The following is an 18394-nucleotide window of genomic DNA, read 5'->3' on the forward strand; positions in this document are numbered from 1 at the left end:
AGTGCATTTTAAACTATATTTGTGAAAATATCTTAAAAGTAAGTCTATCTACTTAAAAGTAAATCTTACTTCTTTAAGCATAATGTGCAAAAACTACGAAAACTTTGATATATAATTTAACTCTCCCATCGTATGTATTTCAAAAGTTTTTGTTCTTAGTTAACTTGCTAAAATTAAATAAATTTGCTGTAGAGGATTCAATTATTATCTTCTTATTGCAGAAGTTAAAAGATGCTATCCTCACTTTTAAACAACTGTATTGACTCAAATGCCCAACAGAGAAGAAACACACGAAAACACAAATTTCTTAAAAGAAATAAAGTTCTGTACTTCCAAATATTTGAGCAGAATTTGAGCCAAAATTCCAGCTATAATTCTGCAAACAAAAGTTACATCTCTATTTGGCTAGAAATAGTGGAAGAAAACATGGCTGTAATTCTTTTACCTTCTTGGCCTACAGATACAAAAATCTTAAGCTATGACAGAGCAGAATGTACAGAGATTACATAATATTTAACTATGCTAATTTCGATGTATTAGATTATTTATGGAGTTTCTTGTGTCTGTGAGCGATAAATTTCACCTGTATCAAACGGTTTACTTCTCCTGGGAACACCAGCCAGATTGTAGAATTCAGTCAATGTTTTTCTAATTTGCACTTTCTTCTTTTTATCAGCAGGCCGAGGTCCTAAAAGACCTAATTCAGTGGTTGCACCATTAACCTGAGAGGAATGCACAACTGCATCATAAGCTTTAGAAGAGAGGGTAAGGCCTTCCTTCTTGGCTCTCGTATATAACTGATATGCCAGCCTTGGTTTTCCATCATTTGCAAGGGCCTCAATCAGCATTTCATAAGTTATCTCATTGGGGGTGATGTTCTGAACTTTCATTCTATGAAACCATTCATATGCTGCACTGCTAATACCATTACGAGCACAGCCAGTGATTATGGCATTGTATGTCACCACTGTTACCTCAATTCCTTTGGTTACCATCTCCTGAATGATGGCATCAACTCTATTAAAATTTGCCTGTGCAGTATAAATAGAAGCCATAATTGTGTAGGTATATGCATTTGGTTCAACCCCAACCTTGACCATATGGTTCCACACACGGAGAGCATCATCATAGAGTTTTCCCTTTTCAAGAGCACTCAATAAAGCCCCATATGATATCATAGTGGGCTTTTCACCATTTTCCACCATTCTCTTGAATATTTGCACTGCTGCAGTAGTTTCCGAAGCCTTAGAACAGGCCACAAGAACTGCATTCCATTCCTTACTTCCAGGTTTTAGGCCTTTCTCCTCCATCTTGTTCAACAACCTAACACCCCATCTCCAAATTCCTTTTCTCTTGGCAGCATTGAGAAGAAAATTGAAGTGAGAGACTACGAGTTCGTATGACAAGTTATTTGGTTTTGGCCCTTTGTCCAATAAATCTTCATATATCTCCAAAGCAGCCCACCATTTCTTTGCTTTCCCCATCAACCAAATTGTATGGTTGCAGACAGACAAGCTGATTTTATCATACCTTTGTCTAATCCGGGTGTACAGCTCTTTAACAACAATGTAGTGATCTTCACGAGTACAAGCCCACACAAGCCGCTCAAGATCAGCCCGCGTCAGTGGAATCCCAGCATTGTCCATATCAACAAGAAACTTCAACACCTTGTTGCTCAAGTTATCACAACTCACAAGCCAACAGCGCATTACTTGATAGCAAACACGGATTGTGAAATTCTCAAGCTTCACAAATTCTTTCTCCCAATCTTCTCCATCGCCATCTTCTCCTATTTCACCTCGATGGTAATTTTCTCTTAACTCAACAAAGAAACTTAGAGCTCCATTGCAATCTTCCATCCTCCGGTATGCCAACAAGGCTTGAGAATAGGATACCGGAGACAGGGTAAAGCCATTTCTACGGATCTCCTCAAGCACGTTGAGAGCTCTTTCACAGTTTCCTTTCTCAATGTAAATTGCCATCAAGGTGTTATATGTCACCACATTATAGGAGATTCCATCTTTAGCCATTTCATTCAAAATGGCTTCCATTTCTGCAAATTGTCCAGATTGTTTGACGACACCTAATACACCGTTATATATAAAAAGGTTAGGCCCAAAAGAACCATTAGTTTCTATCTTTCTCTTCTTCATCCATTCAAAAAGAATCAAAGCAGAATCCATTCTCTTTTCTTTACCAAAACTGCTGATTATCGTCGAAAACACCTGGTGTGGCAAGTCCATCTTGTCTACAAGAATCTCCTCCACATCATCCACTGTCTTCGCAGTCTGCAGTCTCAAGGCTAGTGCTCTAACATCAACCTTACCATCACTCTCTTCTTTTCCACCTTCCTTGCTATTGTCACCAACGCCCATTTTTGGTTCACAGTCACTGTCCTGGACTTGAGCCATATGCAAACACTTTATACTCTCCGACTCACCGTTAATAGGTTCACCATTAGAATCAATCTTCTCCACAACCAATTCACTCACAACACCTTCATCCTCCAATGCCCACCCCAAGGGTGGAGCCAAGTCCCCAATATGACTCTTGTTTTGCTTTAAAATAACACCAAATTTGGGTTCATCGCATCCCAACAAAAACCCACATCCCAAATCCAATTTTGAGTGTCCAGAAAACACCACAGTCCCATACCCTCTTGTACATTGAAAAGCACTAACCTTTACACAATAAGAAACCTTAAAAACAAAACCCAGTTTCACCCTTCTTCTCCTGTTCGGATCAGAAATACCGGAATGGCTTAATTCAAAGCGAGGGACCACCCAGTTGTTAACTTTAAAGGGCCAAGTGCTAATCATTTCTCGGAAATTTAGAACCCAAAGAGAAAACCCTCTTTCAAATAATTGAAGCTATAAGAAGTTACAGGAATAAGTGAGGAAGCAGCATAAGATGGGTTTCTAGCTCTTACCTTCTACCATTGATTCGAATCAGTCGAAGAATGATGACTAAGAGCAAGCTTGCGTTGTCACAGCCATTCGTTTGCAGCGAATCAAATAGATAAAACAGAGCATAAAAATAAAAATAAAAATGAATAAATTATGTAAATAGAGCAGTTCCACTCTAAACAGGAGACAGAGGGAGCGTTATTATATCATTTTAAAAAAGAATAACATTAAATAACTTTCCAACATAATAATATATTAGAACTGATTGAATCATTTTAAAAAACTAAAAGAATTAAATTAAACTAAATAAAAGTTAAAGATGTAATTAAACTTTTTATAAGAGTTAAAAGATTATATAGGATTTTGGCCAATAATTTATATTATTTTTTATAAAAACTTTGAAAATTTTATCTTTAAAAAAAGAATTAAATAGATTTTAACTTTTACATTTATGTAAAATTAAAATTTGTATCTTTTCTAAACTTTCGTATTTTGACGTATCAATATAACTTTTTTTAATGTGTTATTTCTTTTATTAGACACAAACTTTGTATAATTGTGTATTATGAATAAATGGATGTATGAATACATAAATAAACGCATAGGTGAATATATAGATAGATAGACAAATGAACAAATAGTCTAAAAGTTGGAACTATAGTCTAAAAGTTACTTATAAATATGATACTTTTAATAATTGTACTCTATTATCACTTATAAGAAATGTATTCTGAGTGACAATAAGTTATAGTTATTGAAAGAAATGTAATCTATAAGTAATATTTGGTGAATTATAGTCTATTGTTACTTATACAGGGTACATTCTTCAAATAATTGTATTCTATTATCTTTTTCATTTTATTTTAACATATTTTTTTTGTTTTAGTTTTTGTACTTCTAATTAAACATCTTGGACTGAAATAAAACTAGCACTAAAACCACAACAACATAATATCACCATCAAATAGACTAAATTTGTACATTCACTAAACCAATTATAGAAAAATTATACTAAATAAATGTAAACAATAAATAATCTAAATAACAGATAATGATTTAGATAATAACAAAATATTATCATATATGGATTTTTTAAATACATTAAAATAGTTGAAGTGAGTAACATGGATGACTCCATCTCCATGCTTGCTTATGGATGAAGAAAGGTTGAATGGATGTGATGAAGCTTGTACCTTAAGAATGTTTGGTGGAAATGAAGTGGAAGGATGAAAATGCATTCAAGAGAGGTTAGACTAACTCAAGAGGAAGGAAACTAGATCAAACCTAGAATAGGAGAACATATTCTAAGGTGACTCATAAAGTGTTTAGAGAATCAACTATCAAATACTTTAACCAACTATAGAAATTTTTTACTAAATAATATATTCAAATAATAAATAATCTAAATAACACATAATGATTTAGAAAATAACAAAATATTATCATATATAAAAATTTTAAATGCATTAAAATAGATGAAGAGAATAACGGCGATGACTCCATCTCCATGCTTGCTTGTGAACGAAGGAAGGTCGAATGGATGTGTTGAAGCTTGTAGCTCAAGAATGCTTGATGGAATTGAAATGAAAGGGTGAAAAATGCTTTCAAGAGCGATTACACCAACTCAAGAGGAAATAGGCTAAAGGAAGCTGAGAATAAGAGATCTTATTCTAAGGTGGCTCTTATAGTATATAAAAAATCAACTAATAAACACTCTAAACATAAAGGAGCAAATTGTTTGATGAAATGCTCACTAAACCCTAGTTTATTAAAATCAAATTTAACCTCAACTATGACTAGTGACTTTAATGAGAAAACCATAAATAATTACCTATGGGTTTGATTTTTGGATTTTTTTGCAAAATGCAAAATTAAAGAGTGAAACACGTTAAAAAACATTCATCTAACTAAACTAGAGTGATTACAACTCATAAAAAGTGAAATTAAAACTTAAATTGCAAAATCATAGCGGGAGAAGATTCTCTCAGTTCAAGAACACTTCTGTTTTGTTCGTTGAAGTCTTGATGGAACTATTTATCGCCTCAAAACTCGCCTTGTGGTCAAAGGTTACACATAAATTTTTGGTTTGAATTATGATGATATTTTTTCTCTAATGTCAAAATGACATTTGTTCATTTATTTATAGTCATGACGACTTGTCAACAATGGTCTCCTTATCAACTAGATGTAAAAAATACATTCCTTAATGAGATTTGCAAGAAGAGGTTTATATGGAGCAACTTCCAAGATTTGTTGCTCAAGAGAGTCTTTTGGGTTGGTATGTCGTCTTCGCAAATCCTTATATGGCCTAAAACAATCTCTTAAGACCTAGTTTGGAAAATTTAGTAACATTGTTCAACAATTTGGTATGATTCAGTGTGAGACAGATCATTCAGTCTTTTACCATCACTCGAGTGTTGGATGTGTCTACTTGATGGTATATGTTGATGACATTGTTCTTACAAGCAGTGATAGTCATGGCATATCATAGATGAAAGAACATCTTTGCAACCATTTTCAGAGCAAAGATCTTGGCAAACTTAGATATTTCTTAGGTATTAAGGTGACACAATCCAACGATGATATAATTATATCTCAAAGGAAGTATGCAATGGATATTTTGGAGAAAACTGGATTGATGAATTCAAAATTTGTGGACACACCCATGGATCCTAATACTAAACTTCTACCAAAATAGGGAAAGCTTATATCAGACCTGAGATATATAGAAGATTAGTTGGAAAATTGAATTATCTTACAGTTACTCGTCTTGACATTTTCTTTGCAATTAGTTTGGTAACCCAATTCCTTATTTCCCCGTGCGAAGATCATTGGAATACAGTTATTTGTATATTAAAGTACATTAAAGGATCTCCTGGAAAAAAAGTTTTTATATGGTTCTAATAACCATACAATAGTGGTTTGTTATTATGTTGTTGATTGGGTAAGATCTCCTTTTGATTACATCCAAATATTGTGTCTCCATTGGTGGTAACTTGATCTCTTGGAAAAGCAAGAAATAAAGTGTTGTGGCAATATCTAGTGCAGAGGTAGATTATAGAGTTATAGCCTCAATCACTTGTGAGTTTGTTTGACTTAAGCAATTACTTAGAGAGTTACAACTTTGGAGATGTCACTCAAATGAAGCTTATATGTGACAATCAAACTGCTCTTTATATTAGTTCGAATCTTGTCTTTCATGAGAGGATCAAACACATTGAGATTGTTTGCCATTTCATTCGAGAGAAGATTGTATCTAGAGATATCAAGATTGAGTTCGTTAATTCAAGCGACCAGTTAGTCGATATTTTTACTAAGTCTTTACGGAGACCGAAAATTGATTATATTTGTAACAAGCTTGGGACATACGATTTGTATGCACCAGCTTGAGGGGGAGTGTTAGATTTGTATGCACCAACTTAGAGAGTTACAACTTTGGAGATGTCACTCAAATGAAGCTTATATGTGACAATCAAATTGCTCTTTATATTAGTTCTAATCTTGTCTTTCATTAGAGAACCAAACACATTGAGATTGTTTGTCATTTCATTCGAGAGAAGATTGTATCTAGAGTTATCAAGACTGAGTTTGTTAATTCAAGTGATCAATTAGCCGATATTTTTACTAAGTCTTTCCGGAGATCGAGAATTGATTATATTTGTAACAAGCTTGGGACATACGATTTGTATGCACCAGCTTGAGGGGGAGTGTTAGATATATTATCTTTAGCTTTAAACCCTCAGATGGTCCTCATATTTGTATAGTAATCTACAGTGGGTCCTCATATTTGAAATTGTCTCAATTGGATCATAATATTTGTAAAATTGAGTCAATTTTGCCCTATTTGTTAAGTTGTCACAGACGACGTTAGTTGGTGCTGACGTGTTGTATAATTAATACGCTGATGTCAAAATATTTTATTACGTGGAATTTTGTATTTAATTTAAGAGATTATGACATGGCAACCCTTGGACGTTCTCTTCTTCTCTTTCGTTTTGATCTTCTATCTCGTGCAAGGAAAGTGGTTGCGATGACTTCGTGATGGCGCGACCAAGCGACATTCGTGGTGGCTCGCGGCGGCGTGTTGAGCGTTCTTCTTCTTTACTTCTTTTTTTGCATTGTTTCACGTTGCAAGGGGGAACTTCTTCCCTCTTCTCTTTCTGGTTCTGTTCTAGTTGCAGAGGGAGGAGGTAGCTGGAAAATAAGAAAGATTATTTTATGGGTACCGCGAGAGTAAAAAAGGGTAAATTGGATTCCTTAAAATATTCTGGAGATATATTTTTAAAAATTGGGTACCGCGAGACTAACAAATATATTTTTAGACTTTTTTGTATTTTTAAATATTTATCTTATTTAATTATATAAGAAAATGTCAAAAGATAATAACTACCAAATCTTTTAAAATAATTTTAAATATTTTTAAATTTTCATAACTATCAAATATATCGTAAAGACATTTAATTTATTTAAAAGATAGTTGAAGAATTTACATTAAAAAAGATTATTAAAACAATTAAAAAGGAAGAAAAATATTCAATCTAATTTTTATATAAAGAGACCATTGAGAATCCATTATAAAGATAAATATGTACAGTCTCATCTCAATATCGGTTCCATTTTAAATTAATAATAAACTTTTAATTTATTTGGAGATATAACAAATTTTTATTAATTTTTTAATATTAATTTTGTAACTTATATTTTGTGACACACATTTGATCATTTGTATTTTTTATGATTATTTGATCTTCATCAAAATTTTATTTAATATTTGGAATAATAAAAGAGCGGGTATGTTATATTTGTTGCTAATAAAATTAAGGATTTGACAACAAATTTATATCCCTTCAATACGAAATAATAATAAGTAATTTTACTTTAGGACTAAAATGAGATGCGCAAACCTATCCCATCCTACTTCATCACCATCCTAAATAAAATACACCATAAACTTGGTCATCTAGGTAAGATAAAAATAAAATAAAAAAAGTAAATAAAAAAAACAAAAAAAAAATATAAAAATATCTTACAATAAAAAAATATATAAATAACTATACGATGAAATAGTTTTATAAGAGCATAAAGGAAGAAATAAAAAAAATCTTCATATATCTATATAAATATTTTAATCATATACCTATATAAATATCTTAATTAAATAACTTTTGCCAAATATAAGACAATAAAATACTTTGATATTCGTTTACACACATAATACGAATTAAGCGAAAATATCATTAAGGATAACGTACATCCTATGTATAGGAATATATTAGTAAAAATGTTTTTTCTAATTGTTCATTATATAAGTGAGTAGGGTTGAGAAAATGCATCTTTTTGTTTTCACCTTCTCTTTTTTAGACACTCCGACGCTCAAGTCAGATTTTAGTTAATAAACTTAATTCACGATTAAGTATCAAAACTCAATTAAGCTAACCTTACACATAATTTATCTCTATATTTATAAGTTTTATCATGGATCTTAAGTTAATATTAGTCCAATAACACTAATGTCGACCCAATTATAGTCCAACACATGCATGTTTTACTTATTTCACTTATAACTTAAAACAAATTAACCAAACAACATGGATATATTTTCAACACCGTTCAATTAATACAACATGTTCACTTTCGATGCTGCCTTATCGCATGGCCTACCGAACGGATCACACACTATATTATACACATATTTTAAAAATTTAAAATTAATTCATGTACAATTAAAAGAAATTTAAAAATTTACATGAGAGAATTTTTATAAATCCAATCATTTATAAATTAATTTTAGTCTAAATATACATTTTTATTCTTATTTTTTTAAATTTAGTCATAAAAAAGTTTATATGAATATATACTTAAATATAGTTAGAGATATCCGTGGTTTAATTTGGACAAACGTTGCTCTAAGCATAGCCTTAACTTTAATGTTTCGTAAGGCGACACGGCAACGGGCGCATGGTGAACACGCGCATCTCGTTTACAAGAAGGAAATGAGTTAATGCAGCTCCAAATTCCCCACGTAACACCCCTCCACCAATGCTTCCCCTGTTGCCACGCCTCCAAAACCAACAAAACCTTCATAACAATAATACTATGTATTGTCCCATGCTTTTTAATGTAAACATAGGAAAAACAAGACTGTTCCACTTTATATTTTCAAACATTTCATAATCTACTTTCAATTTCTAAAAATAATTTTAAGAATTATATTTTTTTTATTAGATTTCAAAATCTGAATAATTTTTTTTTATCAAATTTTAAAATTTAATGAATTTTTCTTTTAAAAAATCATTAAATTTTGAAATTTGATAAAAAAAATAAAAAAAATTTCATTAAAGAAAAAAACATTTTAATCAAATTTTAAAGTTCGATAAAGAAAATAAATAACTTTTTATGGAATTTAAGTATTTGATGAGTATGAAATTTATAATTAATTTGCATTCTATATTTAATAGATATAAAATATATATTTCATTTCAATTATATATTTGAACTTTACTTGTTCACGAATTGATTAAATAATTTTTACAAAAAATTAAAATCAGAATAACAATAGTAATTTAAAATTATAAAAATCTCATTATGAAAAGAATATAATTACATACATTTAAAACAAATATTAAATAAACATTGAATAACTACGTTATCAAATAAAACTCCGTGATAATTTGATATTAATTAATTTACATATAAGTAAAAAATTAACAAGAGATATATAAGGGCAAGAAATGCATCCCTATGCCTTTCCAACAGAACAGCGCATTAGCAGAACATAAAGCAATTGGGTCATAACATCTGAACAACACTTCACGCATTACATTCCCTTCACTTCCAACCTTCTCGTTTCGATGGCGGCGACGGGGTTGCTGAAGAGAGCGGCGCAGCGGGTGCCGTCTTCGCCGGCGTTCAAGCTGGCATTCATCCGGGCCCATGCGTCGGAGGCCCAGGCCCAGCAGGTGGAGCCGAAGGCCCGCGACACGACCTCCCTGAAGACCTTCCAAATCTACCGGTGGAACCCTGAGAACCCGTCGAAACCGGAGCTGAAGGACTACCAGATCAACCTGAAGGAGTGCGGGCCCATGGTCCTGGACGCGCTCATCAAGATAAAAAACGAGATCGATCCCACCCTCACCTTCCGCCGCTCCTGTCGCGAGGGGATCTGCGGCTCCTGCGCCATGAACATTGACGGCTGCAACGGCCTCGCTTGTCTCACCAAGATTCCGTCCGCATCGACGGCCTCCACCATAACGCCGTTGCCGCACATGTTCGTGATCAAGGACCTGGTCGTGGACATGACCAACTTCTACAACCAGTACAAGAGCATCGAGCCCTGGCTCAAGCGGAAGAATCCGCCGCCGGTGCCAGGGAAGGAGATCCTGCAGAGCAAGAGGGACCGCGAAAAGCTCGACGGGATGTACGAGTGCATTCTGTGCGCCTGCTGTAGCACATCCTGCCCTAGCTACTGGTGGAACCCCGAGTCATATCTCGGACCCGCTGCCTTGCTCCACGCTAACAGGTAACGCTCAAACTTCCCTCTTTCTTCTCACCTTAGTTTTGGGTGTTTTCTTATCGCAATTTGTGGTACACCTCGGTAGTCTCCGCAATTGAACAGATTTCGTTGGGTATTATTGTGCGATATCGAGGGAAAACAACAAGTATTATACTATGTTTTGTACCTACATAAAGACAAAAAATCAATCAATTTAGGTTTTCGAAGTGAATTTATAATTTTGATTAGAGGATAGTAGTCAAGGCATGCGAAGAACTGTAACTGAGTTTTATTGTTGTTGTGACTTGTATATGTTGTTCTGTTGGGTTCTGTGCGTTTTTGTTAATTGTATTCGAGTTTGGGAATTATTTTTGGAGCTGGTTTTGTGGTTTGAGAGTGTCGTGTGATTCAATGACAACAGTGGAAGCTATTTTTTTCTACATGTGTGAAGTCGGTTACCAAAAATGGAAGATCTCTTGAAAACTTGAATACCGATTGTTGAGTTCTTGTGAAACTATGCAAATCAGGCGTTGATCTTTTTTTTTTATTGTGATACTGTAAAAACCATTTTGTTTGTCCGGTGGGGCATCTTTCTTAGTCACTGTTTGGTTTGACTTTTAGCTTTTTGAGCTTTTCAATTGTAAAATCTTACTGTTGAAACCTCGCTAAGGCAAGAATATTGAGGTATGTAAGGATATCTCTTCTTTAAGTTAATGATAAGAGGATGGAGGAGCTTCCATAAAGGTTCACATTTAACCTATAACAAGGTCCATGACTAAGAATTGAAGAAGGAGAAACTACATCACGAAGGACTCTTGCAAATTGCATTTGTGATTCAAAGTGATTTCAAGTTATAAGAGAAGACTATTTATAGATAGCTTTTCTCGTACTCTATCCTAAAATTAAACTCAAATGCTAATGCTAAATTTGAATACAAAGGAAGCTAGAGTATTCTAGACTTCTTCTATTATAAGGGTTTTTGTAATATTTGAAGCGCCTTTGTTGAGCCTCTTATATAATTTTCCTCCCCTCTTACACTTACTTGAAGTGTAGTCTATTCCAGCTGACTCTTAGCTACCATATACTAACTTATAAAATTTCTCGTTTTTTCTAACCTTCTCTTGAGCATTTGAGTCCAACCAAGTATGAATGAGTTTATATTGATTTATTGGTTGAAATTGAGGGTACGAAAGGAGATTGATCAGGAGTATGTGTGTTTTGTTTTCTTGTTTTTGTCAGTTGGTTTATGCTTATACTATTGGGTGGGTTCTATGTTTTTGTTGTGTTGATTTTAAGCTTGAGTTGAGAAAGGATTATAATACGCCTGCCATGAAATATGCATGATGCTTTATTGATTTTCTTACGTTAATATTAGGATAATATGCTTCTGTTCATGGTGTACTTATGCTAAACAGAATCTTCAAGACATGGGACATAATTTGCCTGTTTCTGTTTCACTGATTTTTTTTTTATTTGTTTGGTTCTTTTTAGGTTTTATTTTGAATGCTTGGGGATCTCTTAGAAGTATTAGAATCTGTCCATTGTTGTGTATGTGACTTATTTTGGTTGATTCGTGGTTCTTCTACTAAAAAGTGACAAATGAATGATATCTTTATTGTTTTTGAAACTGCAGTACATCTGCATTCTTAGGAGCTGATATTTAGCGAATTATAGAATGAAGTCATACTTCGAATCTTTTCGTCCATAAATACTACCCTTTTTTGGACTTATTTTTTGTTATGACTATGTATACACTCACTGTTCTTCTGGCCTCATATTAACTTTTCTTTATATTAGACATTATTAACTTTCAATTTCTTTTCTTGTCCGTAAGTTATATTCGTCTGTGGTACGGTTGTAAATAATGTGAGTTAATTAGAGGAGTCTATGATACTTGTGAGTTAATTAGAGGAGTCTATGATACTTGTGAGTTAATTAGAGGAGTCTATGATACTTGGTCAGGATTAGGAAAGGACGAGTTCATCTACACATTAGAAGATACTTTCATTTTATTAAACTCATTGCATGTGATCTAGTGCACCGTGTCTCTGATATAGCTAGAGATTTTATTGATCGGCGGTTATAGATAGAGATTACCTTGGCAGTTGGGTTATTCAAAGCTGAGATATTGTTGGTGATGATATTTGCAGGTGGATAAGCGACAGTCGTGATGAATACACTAAAGAGAGATTGGATGCCATTAATGACGAATTCAAGCTCTATCGTTGTCACACCATATTGAACTGTGCTCGTGCCTGCCCAAAGGGGTTGAACCCAGGAAAGCAAATCTCACATATCAAGTCACTTCAGCCTAAAACCTAAAACTCTATTAGAAGCATGATGGTGTTTGCATTTGATCCTTTATGTTGTCATTTAGTATTTTCTTTAAAATTGGGGATGATTTAGCTACATTATTAATAAAACTTGAGCCCCTTTTGTGAAACTTGGGCTTTTAGTTTCTATTGATTTGTGTTTCTGAAATAAATGTTAATAGCAAACAGAACCCCCTCTCATAAAATGGCTGTAGCTATATTGGATTATTCTGCAAGGGATTTTTAACTAACAGATACTTTACACTTTGCTTCTCTTCAATCTGTTAAATTCTTCGTCAAGGTGATGATCAATATGGCGCTGGGAGTATCATGATTTTTATTCTTAAATGTTAGGAGTATGGTAGTTGAGTGCATATTTGGGTGGTCACGGCTGCCCTATTGAAACCAAAATTTCGTTAGACTACCAAACTAAAAATGCACTGAAAATTTGAAACGCTCGATTCATTGAATTGTCATGAAGAGTCTTCAGTTTAAATATGGTAGAAATATAATCAAAATCAGAAAATGTTTACTCACAATTAACACAACTTTAGAATGATGGGTACATCTAATCACGGCTTATAAAAAAAAATGAACATGTGAAAGAGATTTAATGATTTAAGTGAAAAAAGAGGTAATCTCATAACATATATAATACCATATTGAGAAAAACATCACATTAAGCATTGAGACAATCTCATACCATAATATCACCATCAGACATGAAATCGTTTGCAGTAGCTTGGTTTATGGTGTCCATGATTTCTTTTGTGCATGGCATTAATTTTAAGAGTTGGACTCGCCTTGCAATCCTTGGGATTTCTCAGGGTATCCAATCATCTCAGTATGAGACTATAACAGGTAAAGCCTCTGATTTGTTCCATGCTAATTTAGTAATGATCAGTAATAGTTTAGCCCAAATTCTGAGGGTTATAACTACAGAATTTGCACATTTCCTAAATCTTTACAAATTGACAATTGATGTTTCTACAGGATGCAACAATGAATGCGACACCGCATGTTGTAATTGTGACATCACCAAACAACCTCCTCTTTGTGTTCTATGTTGTCAGGAAGATCCTTAGAAGGCCCAAGTATATACTTGACACTATTAGTAAGTGAAACTCACTATTGTAGTCAAAATTTAGTTCAGGGCATTCTTCAGCTGTTATAACCACAGGAAAAATCCAAATTCATTTCAATTGTTAGCCATTAGAACCGTCTGCTTTTAAATTCAATGACAAATAAATATGCTTCCACAAAGCCAAAAACCTACTGGCCATGATTTGATGAACGCATCCGAGGACTCGACCTTTATGCAAGATGGTGAGAAAAGCTTGTTACTTAAATCATTGAAAATGGATTTATTTATAACCAAAGAAGATAAAATCAAGACTTGGACAATTTTCAAATGTATTTCCAGAGTAGGAAATATTGTTTTTATATAAACTAATACTCAGTTAAAAATATAATAAAAACTTATATACATTAAGGTATGCACAAGAGTTAAAGTTAATGTGAAGATACTTGGGATGAAAAACTCATTTAATTTTTTTTTTCTAAAAACAATTTATAAAAAAGCTTGTCCAGTCATACCTTTTGAGATATCTTGCATTCATAAGTTCAGGGTTATTTCTTCAGTTTTAAAAAATCCTCAACTCTTAGTGGCACGATCTATTCACAGAATCAAAAGGACTGATCCTTCAACCCACTAATTTCCTTCCAAAGTATTCTGAGGACTTCCAGTCAGTTTGATTCTTTTAGAACAATACCGACTCTTCAACCAATACGGAAAGAGGTAAGAGGTTCTATTTTCATTCAACCTCAATTTTTGTAATCAAGAGAACAACGCAGAGTTAAATAGGCTGAGTGAATAATGAAAATCAATACAAATATAGAATCATAAAAGGTTGCACGTATCTATTCCAATTGTACAAATACATTTACCTATTATTCCAAAACAAATCAGGCCCCTGTAAACCATTGGAATAGATCTGGACAAATCTTTAACGATAATAAAACTCATCTACAAAAACAATTCATCCTTTCCTAAGAATATTGCCTCTGGAAAGATCTGGACATTACAACAACCCCAGGGTTTTCTATTCTAATATATCCTGATAGCTAGTTCTTAGGATGGTAACATAAAATGAGAGAAAGTTAAAAACCTATATGCTTCTTGACAAACCAAGAAATACAATTGCTGATGAAATCTGCACTCTTAGATCAGCAATATCCACATCATGGCCACCTTCTACGAGGCCCCACCTGTCCACCTGAAACAGAATCAAAATAATTTTATTTCACAGATTATGTCATGCACTTCAACATTTAAGCACCAAATACCAAATTATAAAGAGAGAGAAGATTATGATTCGGATTATATATTATAGAGATGGTCACATAAGTACGTACCTGAGAATCTTCTTCAAGTCTAATAAGTTCAATAGCTTCCTCGATTTGCAATTTCCCGTGCACCATTCCAATGGCAATAATTAATGAATGTGCTGATGCTGCTATAGCATCAATTGTTGCCAATTCGCAATCATCTGTTTTCTTTAGAAGGTTCTCAATAACTGTTACAAGACCATCTTCTTGCTTTCCACCAAAAAAGCTGGAGTAAACAACAGGCTTAAAGCCAAATTCTGTCTCCACCCAGTGAAGCAATGGATCAATTTTCTCCACCTGACGATCTGCAAAGATTGAATTCAAATTCAAAAACATACAAGTAACGCAAAAAACAAAGAGACACTTCTTGATCTAAATAACTTTGATTCATAAGACTGTTGAAATTCATGTTTTAGGTGTAAAATACCATTGTTATCTATAACTGCATCAGGTTAAGTTATAAAATCAAAATAATTCCTACAAACAAATCTCCACCCCAAAAACCATCAATTGAAGATGCACGACCAAAATGATTTTTACAACATAATTTTTAAGATAACAACTTCAACTCACAAATTTCTGATTTATCTAAGCATGTATTACATCAAGCAATCACAATTTATTAATTGGGGATCAGACATATGAAGACATATCAAGTTAACTAGTACCATACCATGCACATAGGTTGTCAGCTCATTGTCATCAGGTGCACGACAAAATACTAAATCTTGATTAAATTTCTTCATCAAATTCTCAATAATTTTGCTCCTTGTGAGGGGAACTCTTTCCAGGGCAGTGCAAGCAAGTCTCATGAGAGGCATTGTGAAGGGTCTTATGCCATCTGTTAGCTGCAATAAGTCACTTCAGTAGGAGTCCAGTTTAAGTGACACTCATCATCAGCATTAACAACTTAAACAAAATATGCATCTTCAAATGGACATCAAGTATTTTGAAGGGAAGACTGGCATGAGCTATATCACCCCGCCAATTGACTTTAAATTATTATACACCTTTTTGGAGGACAACTACGAATAAATGTGAAACAAAATTCATAGCTTTCATGGAAGCTCAAGGGAAAAAGGTATATTCTGTTTGGTGATGAGAAAGGCAGTGGTAGGTTCAAGGGGAAGGTTTATACTAGAAGGAATAAAAATTGACAGATAGTTATAACTGTCTGAGAGGTAGTTTTGTTGTCTCAGACTTTTATAAAGTCTGCATGGGTATGCGAAACAACCTTGAGAACTGTAATATTTATTCCAGCAATACACTAGGTTTCCTCCAAATGGAGAAACTAAAACACACACAACTTCTGGTTATTTGAGAGAAACCGACTCTTCACTTCCCTAGATTTACCGAACTTCCAAATCAAAGATAAAAACTGCTAAACAACTACCCATGCAGACTTTATAAAAGTCTAGGCAGCAAAAATACCCCTGAAACAGTTATAACTGTCTGTCAGTTTTTATTCCTTCTAGTATAAACCTTCCCCTTAAACCTATCAGGCAGCCTCAGATTCAGGATTGTGCAAAATTATGACAAATGAAGCCATAACGCAACATTGAATTGAAAAAATGAGAAACAAATCTTCATAAAATATTCATTGTTTACCCATCAACTCACTAATAATTATCCACTATTCAAATAACAATATCCTCTACTTGGCACGATATAATGCAGATAGTCATGATCAAGTAACATGGACAGACCAATCCTTCCCAATGTCGTAACATGAAATAAATACCTAAATTAAAGTCAAATTTTATGAAAATGAATTTCATCATGTTAAAAGCTTCACAACAACGTCCGAATCTTGTTCTAACTCCCACTTTCTCCCTCTATAGATAATAAACATGTCCTAACTATCTCTCTTGACACGCAGAAAAGAGGATCAGATAAAAATCACTTGCATTGTGCCTTGGTAAATAAATTGTTAAATAAAATTCAATACTGGATAAAAAAAAGGAGTACAATGCAAATACAAAAAGACACTACAACACTCACAAGAAACAAGCAACACTCATCCAACACAACATTTTTATTCTGTTTGGATATCCTTCTGTAGCACTTGTAAAGAGTAAAATAAGAAAATGAAATGAATTTAATTTCTTGTATAACTAAAACCAGCCTAAGTATCCTATAAGACGACATAATTTCTATAAAAGATTAAATATGTTAATTTTAATTCATGGGAGAAACTGAGATAAATTTGACTTCCTCACATAGTTCTGTCTCTTATAAGTGTTCATAATTATTTTTTTATTCTCCTCAACTATTTTTTTTCCTATTTTGTAAAATATTGTTACATTATTGGAACTGGAAAAATTCAAAACAAAAATTCAAATAGACATAGCTTAATTTTCTTACTTTCAAAACACTATGAGACGTGGTTGGGCACCTTTAGGAATTCAAAGAATGTTTTACCCAATTTTTAATATTACAAAGGACAAAAATGGCTAAAAAGTTTGAACACCTAGAGGAGCACACCTGATATTCCCATTCAGCAGCAATGGCTTTGGCAAGAGGAAGGGTTGGAAGCTTGAGGGGTCTCTTGGAAGGTGTCTTTAGGGTTCTGTAATCGAGCATCACCGTCCATCCGTTCCCGTCATCGGCTTCTCGAGTCTTCACGTCCTTGTAAAACCGCTTCCCCACGATCGACCCCGTCATGAACGACATCGGCATCGTAACTGACGACGATGACTTCCACTTCCCCGATGGCCCCTTCACGTACACCTTGTCCCCATCTGAAGAGAACGTGAACGAGGACTGTGATGACGACTGTGTTGGCTCCTCATCCGCTGCTGCCACCGTCGTCAGCCGCCGCCCAATCAGGGGAACGGAGAGTGCCGCCATGAAATTGGGACTAGCTGGTTTTAAGCATTTTCTTATGATCGAATGAGCCATTTGAAAAAAAAAAAAACTAAACTAATGGATTCTGAGTATTTCAACCTTAACTTGTTGGAGCTCGAAGGGTTACATGGGATTTCAGCGAAAAGGAAAAGGAGAAGGGAGAAAAACGAGACAGAGAAAGTGGGCCTTAAGGTCCATCGAATCAGATTCCTCCACTGGCTTCACCTTCCTCTTTTTTCTTCCTACACCCCTATAATTTTTATTAGTTCTAAATTTTGTTTTAATAAAATTCTAATTAAATGATTAATATATAAGTAATATATATAAAATTGTAAGGAAGAAGTTTCACAAATGCGAATGTTACGTCTTAACATTAAACGAGTATAAGAAGTGACATCTCACATTGGGATGTTATATTTCTAAGTTGATCAAATTGTAAAATTTTAAAT

The 18394-nt window shown here is 33.7% G+C and overlaps 3 protein-coding genes across 3 annotated transcripts; 1 reads left to right on the top strand and 2 right to left on the bottom strand.

Annotated features, from left to right (window-relative positions):
- Positions 1 to 285: 285 nt before the first annotated feature.
- Positions 286 to 3055, bottom strand: LOC108332275 (protein LOW PHOTOSYNTHETIC EFFICIENCY 1, chloroplastic). The gene has a single exon (XM_017567441.1). It carries the CDS (start codon positions 2817 to 2819, stop codon positions 546 to 548), a length of 2274 nt encoding a protein of 757 aa, XP_017422930.1. The 5' UTR covers positions 2820 to 3055; the 3' UTR covers positions 286 to 545.
- Positions 3056 to 9645: 6590 nt separating this feature from the next.
- LOC108334450 (succinate dehydrogenase [ubiquinone] iron-sulfur subunit 2, mitochondrial) lies at positions 9646 to 12916 on the top strand. Its single transcript, XM_017570304.2, has 2 exons — positions 9646 to 10425; positions 12549 to 12916. Exons 1-2 carry the CDS (start codon positions 9758 to 9760, stop codon positions 12718 to 12720), a joined length of 840 nt encoding a protein of 279 aa, XP_017425793.1. The 5' UTR covers positions 9646 to 9757; the 3' UTR covers positions 12721 to 12916.
- A 1689-nt stretch (positions 12917 to 14605) lies between these two features.
- LOC108333108 (uncharacterized) lies at positions 14606 to 18083 on the bottom strand. Its single transcript, XM_017568443.2, has 4 exons — positions 17583 to 18083; positions 15772 to 15946; positions 15126 to 15403; positions 14606 to 14986 (listed from the first exon to the last, which is right to left on the bottom strand). Exons 1-4 carry the CDS (start codon positions 17997 to 17999, stop codon positions 14879 to 14881), a joined length of 978 nt encoding a protein of 325 aa, XP_017423932.1. The 5' UTR covers positions 18000 to 18083; the 3' UTR covers positions 14606 to 14878.
- Positions 18084 to 18394: the final 311 nt, after the last annotated feature.

This window comes from Vigna angularis, chromosome 11, assembly GCF_016808095.1.
Source record: "Vigna angularis cultivar LongXiaoDou No.4 chromosome 11, ASM1680809v1, whole genome shotgun sequence".
Taxonomy (NCBI): Eukaryota; Viridiplantae; Streptophyta; class Magnoliopsida; order Fabales; family Fabaceae; genus Vigna; species Vigna angularis.